Here is a 13574-nt window from a genome sequence, read left to right as displayed (position 1 = left end):
ATTAATTGCTTAGCCCAAGATACTTAACTGAAACTGATTTCTTAACTTTGAACACGAAGTGTGAATCTAACTCGGAATACAAGTGTGAACCTAACTCAACTAAACTCAAGATAGATTACAAGTGTGAACCTAACTCAACTGAACTCAAGAGAGATTAAGAGGGAAATAGAGCAGGTTTCAACTGAACTTTGCAGTTAGCCACCGACAGCAGCAACAACTCAGCAGCTACAAGCATGAAGCTTTTCACCGACTAGCACGGATGGTTCGAAACCTGAAGGTTTCTCTGTTGTAGAATTTACTCATCATGACCTATTAAATCAGGCTCTCGACGACGCTTCTCGTACAGTTCTAGCGACTTGGATCCCGTTGCACCGGTGGAGCGGCCGCGGTTATCTCAGCAGCGAGGGTGGGGTCGAAGCTTATCCCTACTCTCTTCACATCTTCTACTTTCTAAAGTGGTATGGATAAAGAGCTTCGTCTTGCATCTATACGCTTGATACTTCTTGGATTTGAGTGATGATCTTCAAGTGATGCCAACATTGGTATTTACAGCACCATGGAGTGGAGGGGGTACTTGTAGGGAGAGCTAGAGTCGCTGGAGCTTCTAGTTGGGGCGGACGAAGACCATGTTCACGTGGCCGCATGACAGAAGAAGACTGAGATCGAGGATGGAGGCAGTGCCATGGCATGGTGAACTTTCTCATGTTAATTGAGCATTTGATGAAATGCCGGTGAAAAGAGCACGAGAAGATGTGGAGGTAAGACTACCAAATTTTAATGTAAGGTTGCCCTATACATTTATATAGACAAGTAGATACGATCTCTTTATAGCCTAATCATTTGTATGTGATAAAACAAACACACTTTCTCTTTTCTCAAAAAACGCACGCGCGCACACACACTTTCCTAAAACACACACACACGAGGTTGCACCTAAAAGCGAGGGGCGAACTAAGCTTAGCTCTGAACAACATAACCCCGAATTACCTGAACCTAGACCCAAATTACCTAAACCCAAATTATCCAATCACAAATTCAGATATACTTAAGATACTCAAAATTAATTCGGATAGTTCGGGTAACAAGTCATGGTATCCGAATTAGGCTTTGTTTAGTTCCCATTTTTTTTTCAAGATTCCCCATCATATCGACACATATATGGAGCATTAAATATAGATAAAAAATAACTAATTGTACAATTTACTTTTAGTTTGTGAGACAAATCTTTTAAACCTAGTTACTTTATAGTTAAAAAATAATTGATAAATATAAACGAAATTGCGGACTTAAAAATGTTTGCCTAAACAAGGCCTTACCCAAATACCCGATTTGTCGAACGCCGAATCCCAGCAGTCCAGCACAACTAGTCGGCCCAACAAGGCAACAGGAGAAAAGAGCCCATCGCGGCAGCGTCCCAGCCCGGGGCAGCCCCTGCACAAGTCAATTCCCCACCCCCGCACGGCCGCACCCGAGTCCCTGTCTCCACGAGACCGAGAAGCACACAAACCTAGCGGCGGCGGCGGCGGCGAACGGGAAACCCAGCGGCTACTGCCTTGAGCCCGAGCAGTCGAGATCGAGGCGTCCAGGCGTCGATTACTGGGCCAGCCGGCCGTGTTTGTAGGATCACACAAACAAACAGGCCCAAAGCATCTAACCAAACCCATCAACGTCAAGCAAACGTTTGCGACTGCGAGCACGCGGCGGTGGCAGGCGACGACTTCCAAGTTTGACGCCTTCCAGCAATGGTGTTGCCCGAAGCCCACCCGACTCCTCCCTCCCAGTTCCAATTCTCCTCGATCCCACCAGTAGAACCCTCCGCTTGTTTCTTGCTCCTGGTTCTTGGATCGCGGAACCGCTCCGAACCTCTTATTGGAATTGCGGAACCGCTCCAAAGCTGCAAAAGTTTGATCTTTGCCAACCGCTTCGGGTTCTAAGTGCTGCCGAGTGGTTCTAGGCTCGAAAGAAGGCTCCGCCTGTAGTAGCCGTTCTTGTGATGGGTTCCGGGATTTGGGATTTTATTAGCGCCTAAACGAGTCCCCAGGAGCGTCTGCGGCGAGCTGGTTGCGAAAGGAGTTGGGCGCTGTTACAGGAATCTACAGCACCGGCCTCCCACAATTGGTTCGTTCTCTTCCCGGAAGCCGTCTGATTCTTATTGGTTTGCTTACTTATTACATGGAGCTCCGATATGCCTTTGATCGTTCACCAGCAAATCTTGCCTGCAACTTAAGCGTTTCATTCAGGCAACTCCTTTTTTGGGCAGTCAATTCGGTTGGTCTTGTTGGTTCCCTTTGTTATGTTAGATTTCCTTCTTTATGTGATCTATCTATCAACTAGTAGTAGGGGACATGTATTCTTTTGTGTGATACAATTAGCCTGCTGACTAGGCTGAAAGTATTGTCAAGGCCAATCTCTCGTTCATGCCTGCCATTAGAAATGTCAACACGATAGGATTGGAAATTCCTGGTCCTCTTTCTAGAAGCTGGGATGTGAAAGATCTCAATTAGTGTGGGGGCAATATGTCACACTCATCTCATGCGTTTTCTTAGGTGTCGCTCTTCTCGTGGGTATTAATTCGGCCTAACTTGTAGGTGGACAGGTACCCATTACTATGGTGCAAAGCGGGAGAGTGGCCTACAGTGAGAGGAGTTGAGGATCAAGTGGGAACAAAGGCATAAAGCTGGAAAGTTATCTTCACCAAGGTTAAGGTGTTTCCTATAAGAGAGCTCAGAAAGGAGCTTGTTGCTGAAGCTAAAGATACAAGGGAGGAGCCATGGTGAAGAAGAAGCTGAAGAAACTGTATGGCAGGGATGCTCGGGAGTTCTTTAACCAGGTCATGGTGGAGCAACCCTTGCTGCCCTTCCTGATCCCGCTCGGCCTCTTTGCGTGGTTTGTCGAACGGTGGGTTGTGCCATTCTCAAACTGGGTTCCCCTCGCTGCTGCTGTTTGGGCAACCATTCAGGTATGTGTTTCTGCCATGTTGTTTCATCTAAATTTGTTCAGGGATTTGCTCAATCTCTTTGTCTCTTTGATACCATGCTGAATTGGTAGAACAGTAGAAGCACAGTACCTGGAAGGGGTTCTTGAGATGATGATTTGTAACTTAGCACGACAATTGCCCTTTTCTTGATAATGATGTCCTGATCTGGCTTTCGGGTTGTGAAAAGTGCTCAAGGTTCCAGGGAAAGATTAATGTCAAACAGAACTACGCTTCTGCACCTGCCTCATTGTTTTATTAGGAATTGTTTCTGCCTCTGTTATTATAGTTTTTTTTCTTCTTACCTTGCTTTATGATTAATCGCAGTATGGGAGGTTTAAGAGGAGGACAACTGTAGAAGATTTGAACAAAAGATGGAAGCATCTTATACTGAATACAGCAGTATGCTCTTTTGCTCCTATTTTTATCGGTACATTTTTATAGATTCTGAGTCATACTAATTTTATTATCTTCTGTAGCCCACCACACCAATTGAGCCTTGCGAATGGTTGAACAAACTTTTGTTAGAAGTTTGGCCTAATTACATGGAACCAAAACTATCGAAGAGGTTTCAGTCTACCGTCGAGGTTTGCTTTTGTAATCTTGCTCAGTATTTGTCCCTTATAGCTCCTCTGAGGAAGTTATTTTCTGTAGCTCTTGAGCACAAGGCACTAGGTTGCTAGGATCAGTTCACCACTATTCTTGATTCATGAAAGATGTCGGTTATACTTAGTGTCTTCTTGACAGGGGATATTGGTAATCTTGTTTGTAGAGTTGCTTTCAGAAATTTAATGTCTGGTTAACTGCTTTTCAATTTAAGCTGCAACAAGTTACAAGATGCATTTTGAATCACCAATAATAGTGAGAGAAGCTAGGGTTTCGTAGCAGACTTTTGTCTAAACTTAGTCTAATTTTCCAAATAAGAGTTTTTAACAACAGTTTCTCAGCAACAGCTTCAAAGAAAAAGCACAGTGACATTAACCACAAACTGATCTTTACTAATTTTGCACTTCGGGGATATAATCTAGCAATTGTACCTTAGATGTCTTTGAAACTTTTACTCCATTTCAGTATAAGCTAATTAATGTTATCATTAGAGGACAGACAAGCTTCTGAGTAGGTTGTGCTAGAGAGTTGGTACATTTGATTCTTGGAAGTGGGTCCCAGATTAAAAAAGTACTCAATAGTATATTCCTTTAATTGATGTATTATAAATATGTATCAGAGCATATGTAGATGCTATCATGTATCGTCCATACACAGCTGACATAGCTCTATGATTTTGCAGAGACGTTTAAAGAATCGAAAACCAAAATTAATAGTAAGTTTTTTTTTCTATTTTTCTTTTTATGTGTTTATCATCTAATTTCAGTACTAAGGTTTGATTTTCTTATTGCCAGGATAAAATAGAATTACAGGAATTCTCACTTGGCTCTTGTCCACCTACCCTGGGAGATCAGGGCATGCGTTGGATTACTTCTGGTGACCAGGTTAGTCATATCTATTCTGAACCGCAGGTACATCTGAAAGTTTCACTTGTCCATATAATCTCCTTATTAGGCAGTTTGTAGTCCTACAAAATTATATTGACAGTGATTTAGCTTAATTAGCAGTACTTGTTGTCTATTCCTTCCATCCCAAAATAGATGACCTTATAGGATTCAAATTTTGTCCTAAAATACTTGACCTCACTTTCTAATACATATTTCTCTTTTCCCAATACACATTTCTCTTTTTGAATACATATCTATTTCTACCTCTTTCTATCTCTCTCCTTGTTTTCTGTGCACCACACCTTTTCACTCCTCCTTACTCTCCGTGCACAGACCTATAAGGTCATTTATCTTGGGACAGAGGGAGTATTTAGTTGATCAGGCCTTTTTTTTTGAAATCTAGTTGATCAGGCTTAATCCTACATCTTTGAGGCATTGAAAAAGAATTAAGCAAAAAAGGTAAGTCACTGGATGCTTTACGCTTTGTTGATGTCGTCTTCGTCAATTCTGATCATAGATTTTTTTTAATGTTTGTACATACAAACAAATACCTCCCCCCTAGCTTTAGCAGTTTAACATTTCACATACTTTATGGGGTTATGCAGTTTAAGTTTAGTAGCCACATGTTCTCTGATATGAACTCCTTTTTTCTCTCTCTTACAGCAAGTCATGCGCTTGGGATTTGATTGGAATAGCCACGAGATGAGTGTAATGTTTTTGGCGAAATTAGCGAAGCCACTGATGGGGGCTTGTCGAATTGTTATAAACAGCATTCACATCAAGGGAGATGTATGTTTTTTCCTCTCTCCATTGTGTCTTGTTACTTAACTTATTATGCAGTATTTTTTTTTGTAATGCTGCAAACTACTTTTCTTAATTCCGAAAGCTGATTATTGCATCAGCCACTCATGAATAATGTGTGCCAGATTGATTTTGAACAGTATCTCTGATTCAGTTATATTATTGCAGCTTCTACTATTACCCATACTTGATGGGGAAGCTATACTCTATTCTTTTGAATCAACCCCAGAAGTCAGGATTGGGGTAGCATTTGGAAGTGGTGGAAGCCAAGCAATTCCTGGTATGGAGTTACCAGGTGTCTCGACATGGCTGGTGGGTTTATGCTAGACATTTAGGGCGAAATTTTCAAGAATTTAGTTCAAACTGTAATTCTTTTAAAAAGTCGCTGATGTCTTGTATTCTCTTCATGTGATGGCAGACATTGCATCCCATAATTTTTTTACTACATCTAACTATCTAATGATATATAGTGTGTACTTTATGAACTTTGCAGGTGAAGCTTTTGACGGAGACCATAGGGAAAACAATGGTTGAACCTCGCCGGCTATGTTTTTCTTTGCCATCAGTAGATCTACGGAAACGAGCAGTTGGAGGTGTTCTCTCAGTTACTGTTGTATCAGCTAGTAACCTCTGTAAGAGCACAGCTAATGATATAGGGAACCGCCAAAGCTCAAATGGAGGGGCCGCGTACGGAATTGCTGATAACAAGGTATCACAGACATTTGTTGAGGTAGAAGTTGGCAATTTGATGAGAAAAACAAGTACCAGTAAGGGTCTAAATCCTACGTGGAACAGTACATTTAACATGGTACTGCATGGAGACACAGGCATTGTCAAGTTTCTTCTGTATGAATTGGATTCTGATGGTGTCAAATTCAATTACTTGACAAGCTGTGAGATAAAGGTATTCTAGATATAAAGCTATTTTCTATTTTAGTGAATTTCCCCCTATTCTTGTGACAATTCTGGTTCTTCCCACATATCCAAGGACACTGAAGCAGTAATGTAAACAGGTCAAGTATGTTCTTGATGGTTCAACAATATTTTGGGCTATAGGGCATAAGTCTGGTGTTGTTGCAAAGCATACTGAGCATTGCGGACAAGAAGTTGGAATGGTTGTTCCGTTTGAGGATATCAATGGCGAGGTACACATCATTTGCATCCCTACTTCAGTTTTTGAACCTTATATAAGGTTGTAAGGCATCCCTACTTCTCTATTAAACTGACACTCCGTCAGTGTTTATGGTTGGAGCATATGATATATTATATAAAAAGGAAGTTTTGCTGATTGTTGATTTTACTACCACTTTTGGAAACGAGAAAGAAAGAGTGCTAGAGAGATGTCCATCCACGTTCAAGGAACCTGTGGAAGTAACAAAAGTTCATTCAATTGAACCTCAATAGTTTCTTAGAAACGGCTGATGTTTTTTTCTTCCAAAGGACAGCAGATGAGCAGAAGCTTTGCTGCAACTTTTATTAGAAGAATAAAATAAAAACAAGTGTTGTCCCAGTTCTTTGAGTGGAAACTGGGCCCAAAAACCACACAACTAGAGGTGGGTGCACACGCACCATCCTGACAACTTTGGTACAATGATCGACCAACTGATCCTCTCTACTCCACAAAACGGCTGAATAATCACTTGTCATTTTGATGATACAGTGCAATGATATATGATATAATACCATTATTCATCCTCCTTATCCCAAACTATTGATATTAGTAGTGATCATAGTTTCACCCTCTAGATCAGTGACATTCAGAAATTTCCAAAAACTTGCATCCCAATTTGTTTGTTTAAGTTGTTACATGGCACTTTTTTTAAAATCATTTGTATTGAGTCAATTGTCCCAAATCTTAACAATTTATGTTGGTAACACGAGCCAGTTAATTAGAGCATCTGTGCTGTGCACTATTTTGAGGGATAAAATTCTGATTGTAACTAGTTAACCCAGTGTCCCTCAAAATAGCTTATTTTTGTCTATAGAGTATGAATGATGGTATGAAGCTGCCCTTAATGTTTTTTTCGCAGTTAACTGTAAGCCTTGTGCTAAAAGAATGGCAGTTCTCTGATGGGTCGGTTACATTGAGTAATTCTCTGGGCAATGGACTTCAAAGCTCATTTGATGGATCGATAAAGCTTCAGTCCACAACAGGAAGGAGACTTAGGGCCAGAGTTGTTGAGGGTAGGGCCCTTACAGCTAACAGTAAATCTGGAAAATGTGACCCTTATGTGAAACTCCAGTACGGAAAGGTTAGTTGTTCCCTTGCTGAAGTTTAGTTCTCCAACTATTCAGTTAAGACAATTTCAAATGCTAATATTTTATTTTTCTATTAGGCTCTATACCGAACAAAAACACTGTCACATACAGTTCGACCAGTTTGGAATGATAAGTTTGAGTTTGATGAGATCTCTGGTGGTGAATATCTGAAGATCAAATGCTATAATGCAGATATGTTTGGTGATGAGAGCATTGGTAGTGCAAGAGTTAATTTGGAGGGACTTCTCGATGGTGCTAGCCGTGATGTTTGGGTACCACTTGAAAAAGTAGATGCAGGAGAGATCAGGCTTGAAATAGAGCCAATAAAGAATGATCACAACAATAGCATGCAGGTATATATGTGCTTTCCTCCTGTTCTCTTAAGCCTGGATTAGATTGTTAGAGCTCCTGGAATCTTTAAGGTGGTGCACACTAAACTTTTAAATATTTGAAGCCTGCAGCAGAACTAGTTCATTGATAATTTCACAACATTTCATTAGGAGCACTGTGTTGCAAATATTAGTTCTCTGCTTCTGAAATATTGTTTGTCCTCCGTTTTTTTCAGAGCTCAAGCAGTAAAGCTGGAGCTGGTTGGATTGAGCTAGTCGTAATTGAAGCCAGAGATCTAGTTGCTGCCGATCTGAGAGGCACTAGTGATCCTTATGTCCGGGTGCAATATGGGAACAAGAAGAAACGAACCAAGGTTAGATGATGAATTTTAGTGACTCTACTTATCATGTCTGCACAAAATCTCTGCCTAATAGGACGTGCTAGCCATACTACTTTTCTAAGCAACTTTGTGAAACTATGCTGGAGCAGTAGTGTCTGGTATTACTGTTATTAGTTACATCATTTGATCACTTAGGGTGCGTTTGGTTTGAGGATGAAGTTGGATGGGATATGATGATCCATGGATATTGGGATAAGGATATCCATGATGCGTGTTTATTGGATGGATGGGAGGAGCTATTTTTCCGTTTGGTTGGATGGATAAAAGTGGATGGGACGAGAATAGTTGACTAATTATATCTATTATTTAAAAATAATAACAACAAATTGGACACTAATAAATATGCACTAATACTAATTTTGTCATGATAATCACTAATTTAAAATAAATATATTAATTAGCACCACTAATAACCTAATTAGCACACAAAACATGCACTAATAAACGTATTAGCACTTATCAAAACTAATCCTACCATCATAATTACTAAGTAATAATATAACATACTAATAATCCTTAATTTGTTTACTAATGATAGAGATTAGAAGAAATGGATAAATTGGTTCGTGAGATTTTTATGAACCAGGAAATCCAGCATCTTGTGGTCTATTCCCTGATCAGGGATTTTCTCATCCCAGTGATCCAGCAAACCAAACACTACCAATCCATGGATGGTCCCATCCCATCCATGCAAATCCAACCAACCAAACACATCCTTAGGATCCAAATAGGTTACATTGTGTTTACATAGCAGCCTGTTCTTCTTAGCTACATGGAAGTGCTTCCTTGGTAGCCTTGTTACTTTGTAGCGTACAGTAGCAGCTGTGGCTTTGCTCTTTTGTGTGCATGATTGCAGTTTCTCACATCTGAAAGAATTATGGCCTCCTGGTGGCATATATTTACCATTGATGCTATGCTATGTATGTAGAAGTCACAGTTTGTTGAAGCTGTTATTCTTCATGTGCAGGTCATTTACAAAACTCTCTCTCCACAGTGGAGCCAGACATTCGAGTTCCCAGAAACTGGAGAACCCCTGGTTTTGCATGTGAAGGACCACAACGCCGTCCTTCCAACCGCTAGTATCGGCCATTGCACCGTTGAATACAGCATGCTGTCTCCGAACCAATCCGCTGAAAAATGGATACCACTCCAAGGGGTAAAAAGCGGAGAAATCCATGTAAAGATCGCACGGAGAGTATCAGTACCAGACTCCGAGAAGAAAAACATACTCGGGACAGATCCATCTGGCAAGGGACACAAGATATCGACACAGGTGCGGAACATCTGAATCTATTCACTTGCGCCGCACCCTTCTGAACTTCTGTTTGGCATTCATCTCTGACGGTGTAACGAACTTGCTGTGAATTCTTCACAGATGAGAGACAGCCTGAAGAAATTCACAGGCTTGATCGACGACGGAGGTGACCCGGAGGCCCTGGCGCTGGCGGTGACAGAGATGGAAGGCATCCAGGGCGAGCAGGAAGAGTACATAGAAACCCTGGAGCGGGAGAAGGCGATGCTGCTGCACAAGATACATGAGCTTGGTTCCGAAATCATTAGGACATCATCTGGTCCTCCAAGGACGCGGTACTAGTTAGATCTGCAAATGCAACCCCACTGAACATATATTTATTTTTTGGGAAGGTGAAGACCTGATTTGTACGTACGTAGAACTCTATACCTGTGTATATACCAGTGAGCAGTACAGCTTGTAACTAGGCCAGATGTGTAGAAAAGCACAGTTGGATGTTGTAGTGCTAAAATTTGCTCAAGCATCAAAGAGGTGGAGCTTACATAAGTTGCTCGACTTTGTACACACTCTGATAATTGTACCCAGTTGATTCCTGAAATGATGTTCCAATACTTAGGCCTTGTTTAGATGCAAAAAGTTTACATGGGTTCTATTTCTGTACGATCATTGTAGCACTCCAGTCTCCAGGCTTTGGATTTGGATATGCACACATGTGGACGCTGGAAATTGGAGCGGTACAGACCAAGAAACGATGCAGAAGCATGCTCCAATGGCCTGCGTTCCTTTTCAGGCATGCTTGCGATGCAGTGCCGTGCCCCCCTGCTGCCTGTATTGTTTGAGGTTTTTTTCCTTCAAGGCTGCGGCCCGGCCTGCGGCCTGCGGGCTGCCGCCAGGTTTCCAGGGGCCGTGTCGCCGGAGCCGGACATGGGCTGGAGGAGGTAGGACGGCGAAAGCCTAGCGGGGTATGCAGCGCCCGAACTGGAAAGCGTCTGCGTCTCGGCACAGAGGACGACGACACGCCGATCAAAGCAGAGTGATGGATACCTGAAAGCTACTACTACTGCTAGTGCTAGTGCCAGTGCTACCACGCGTCCACGGCTCCTCATGTTGGCAAGTCAATGGATTTTGTTGTGTGTCTGAAAATCATGCGGCAAAGTCAATCGGTCTCAGCTCTGACAGAAGCTCAAGCTCGTTGAAGGGTTTGACTTTTGGGTCTGTCATCTTTGCTGTTGTAGGTTCAATCCCTAGTCCCTACCCATCTGGAATGTAGGATTGACAAAACGTTGGTAGGTTGCAAGTGCAAACACAAAAATTGACTACTATGCATGAGGATTGGTGTTAGTTGACGCCTTGGGCCGGATGGAACTTGCTTGGGCCTTGTTTAGTTCACCCTGAAAATCAAAAAGTTTTCAAGATTCTCCGTCACATCGAATCTTGTGTCACATGCATGAAACATTAAATATAAACAAAAACAAAAACTAATTACACAGTTTAACTGTAAATCATAAGACGAATCTTTTGATCCTAGTTAGTCTATAATTAAATAATATTTGTCACAAACAAACAAAAGTGCTACAGTTCCGAAAAGTTTTCACTTTTCAGAACTAAACATGGCCTTGGACGACATTGCCAGCAGGTAACAAAGGCAACAAAAATTAACAGCAAGCGCGTGAGGACAAAGGGCGCCTCTTACAACGCAGTGGCAGTACTAGTCGTACCCGCATGAGGAGTGACACAGATGCGTAAGGCGTACTACTAGGCGTTCAGCTACAGCAGCCTAGGATCATATCGACCGACCATCCATGATCGAAGCTCCAAGGAGGACCACGCAACGCAAGCGCATGCCTGCCAATGCCATGCCTGCAGCGAGAGGGTAGGGTACGTACGTTAACTTGCCTTTAGCTTATGTGGCCGTCTTTGTTTTCTTGCTCCAAGATATTGCCAGCCTGCCTACCCCATCATCCGGCGAGACGAAAAAAAACACAGATCCAAACTGTACAGTGTGCGGACGTGCGGTACACGGTACATGCATTGCACTCTTTGCATTAGGCCTTGTTTAGTTTACAAAATTTTTACTTTTTGACAACTGTAGCACTTTCGTTTTTATTTGACAAACATTATTCAATCACGAAGTAACAAGGCTCAAAAGATTCATCTCACAAATTACAGGTAAACTGTGCAATTAGTTTTTATTTTTATCTATATTTAATGCTCCATGCATGCGACTAAAGATTCGATGTGACGGGAAATCTTGAAAATTTTTGCGAACTAAACAAGGCCTTAGCTTCCCTGCGTTTTTAATTTACTGCCTCTAGTTAGGTGTAGCATAGCTTAAAATGGCTCCAGCTGCTTCTACGTTTTTTTAAGGCCTTGTTTAGTTCGCAAAAATTTTCAAGATTCTCCGTCACATCGAATCTTTGGTCGCATGCATGAAGCATTAAATATAGATGAAAATAAAAACTAACTGCACAGTTTACCTGTAATTTGTGAGATGAATCTTTTGAGCCTAGTTACTCTGTGATTGGACAATGTTTGTCAAATAAAAACGAAATGCTACAGTAGCCAAAAACAAAATTTTTTGCCAACTAAACAAGGCCTTAGAACTCCTACGGTGTTGAAACATAGTACAAACGCAGAAGTTCACATATATCCACCTATATTCAATCCCTACCGGCACCTCCAAAAGTCTAGGCCTCCAAAAGTCTAGGGCCTGTTTGGAACGTTGGAATAGAAAACAGAGGAATGAGAAAAAACACAAGAATGTGATATAATAGAAACTGAAAAACCGCAGCAAGGCCTTGTTTACTTCCAAAAAATTTTGCAAAATAGGAATAGTAGCACTTTCGTTTGTATTTGACAAATATTGTCCAATTATAGATTAACTAGGCTCAAAAGATTCGTCTCGTCAATTCCGACCAAACTGTGCAATTAGTTTTTATTTTCATTTATATTTAATACTCCATGCATACGTCTAAAGATTCGATGTGACGGGGAATCTGAAAAATTTTGCAAATTTTTTGAGGAACTAAACAAGGCCCAATCTAAAACAGAGGAATATCTAAAGTTTGCTGTTTGGATTGCATGAAGAAGAGAGCAAGCAAAATGCTTTCCATTGAGTTGAACCAAAGGTTTTATTTCCTGTTAAATACACATCGTATGTTTCCTTTCTAGAGGAATGGAAACTAGAGTTCCTTTGATCCAAACACTATCACAAGAATCCTTTCCAAAGGAACCAAAGCCTCCAAAATTCCTGTGAAAAAACTTTGTTCCAAACAGACCCCTAATTGTGATCGAGAGATCTTAAGGTTGATGCGGTCAAATAATTATCAATGCAGTTTGTAAATAAAGTATTTCTAACCTACATGTAGGCGCACGGGTTGGTAGATTAACTCCTTAGGGCACTCACAATACAAGACTCTATCACAGAGTTCAAGACAATTAATTACATATTATTTATGATATTTTTGCTGATGTGGCAGCATATTTATTGAAGAAAGAGGTAGAAAAAATAAGACTCCAAGTCTTATTTAGACTCTAACTCCACATTGTTCGAGGTAATAAATAACTTTAAACTCTATGATACAGTCTGCATTGTGAGTGCCCTAACTAATGAATAGTACGCCTCCCCCCTCCCTCTAAATTAAGGCAAACTCTAAATACTAGAATGACCCAAAAATAATTGGGGTCAAGGTCGCCAGTGAGATGATGAGGGATAAAATTCATCGTCGAAAGGGAAACAACCTGGATCACCAGCCAAGGCCCCTAAGAGTGTGTTTGGTTCTCTGACTTAAGAGCTAGCTAGGCTTGCATAATACAATATGAGTTTGTTTGGTTGCCTATATGGCCTGCTAGTCAGGCTTGTACAAGCCCATTTCGTACAGATTCTTTGGCTTGCTGGAAACGCTCACATCGAGCGTTCCCACGGAGCCAGGCTTCATCTCGCACTGCCCCCCGCTCCCCTCACCTCTCACCGTGGCCCGCCGCTCCCCTCACCTCTCGTCCGCGGCCTGCCGCTCTCGGCTTCAGTGACCGGGCCCAGATCGGCGCCTTCACCACTCCCGCCTC

At 41.6% G+C, this 13574-nt stretch overlaps 1 protein-coding gene across 2 annotated transcripts; it reads left to right on the top strand.

Annotated features, from left to right (window-relative positions):
• LOC8065876 (extended synaptotagmin-1) lies at nt 1514–10135 on the top strand. 2 transcript variants are annotated; one of them, XM_002457393.2, is made up of 15 exons: nt 1514–2118; nt 2597–2959; nt 3302–3376; nt 3454–3561; nt 4263–4295; nt 4375–4464; nt 5131–5256; nt 5437–5580; nt 5762–6172; nt 6282–6413; nt 7299–7520; nt 7605–7880; nt 8093–8230; nt 9225–9530; nt 9633–10135. In XM_002457393.2, the coding sequence occupies exons 2-15, from the start codon at nt 2771–2773 to the stop codon at nt 9849–9851; spliced, it is 2469 nt and encodes an 822-aa protein (XP_002457438.1). In that variant the 5' UTR covers nt 1514–2118; nt 2597–2770; the 3' UTR covers nt 9852–10135. The 2 variants fall into 2 exon arrangements, with proteins under 2 accessions (XP_002457438.1, XP_021312364.1); XM_021456689.1 differs by having other exon boundaries at nt 2589–2959.

This window comes from Sorghum bicolor, chromosome 3 (assembly GCF_000003195.3).
Source record: "Sorghum bicolor cultivar BTx623 chromosome 3, Sorghum_bicolor_NCBIv3, whole genome shotgun sequence".
NCBI classification, from domain to species: Eukaryota; Viridiplantae; Streptophyta; class Magnoliopsida; order Poales; family Poaceae; genus Sorghum; species Sorghum bicolor.
The sequence above is the reverse complement of the archived record's forward strand: the minus strand, read 5'-3'. Positions and strand labels throughout refer to the sequence as shown.

Bases quoted from the DNA above. Each gene is read 5' to 3' on its own strand.
- LOC8065876 (XM_002457393.2), top strand. From the start codon at position 2,771: ATGGTGAAGAAGAAGCTGAAGAAACTGTATGGCAGGGATGCTCGGGAG. The intron at 5,581-5,761 runs GTGGGTTTATGC...TGAACTTTGCAG, and splicing joins CAGGTGTCTCGACATGGCTG to GTGAAGCTTTTGACGGAGAC. The intron at 8,231-9,224 runs GTTAGATGATGA...CTTCATGTGCAG, and splicing joins ACAAGAAGAAACGAACCAAG to GTCATTTACAAAACTCTCTC.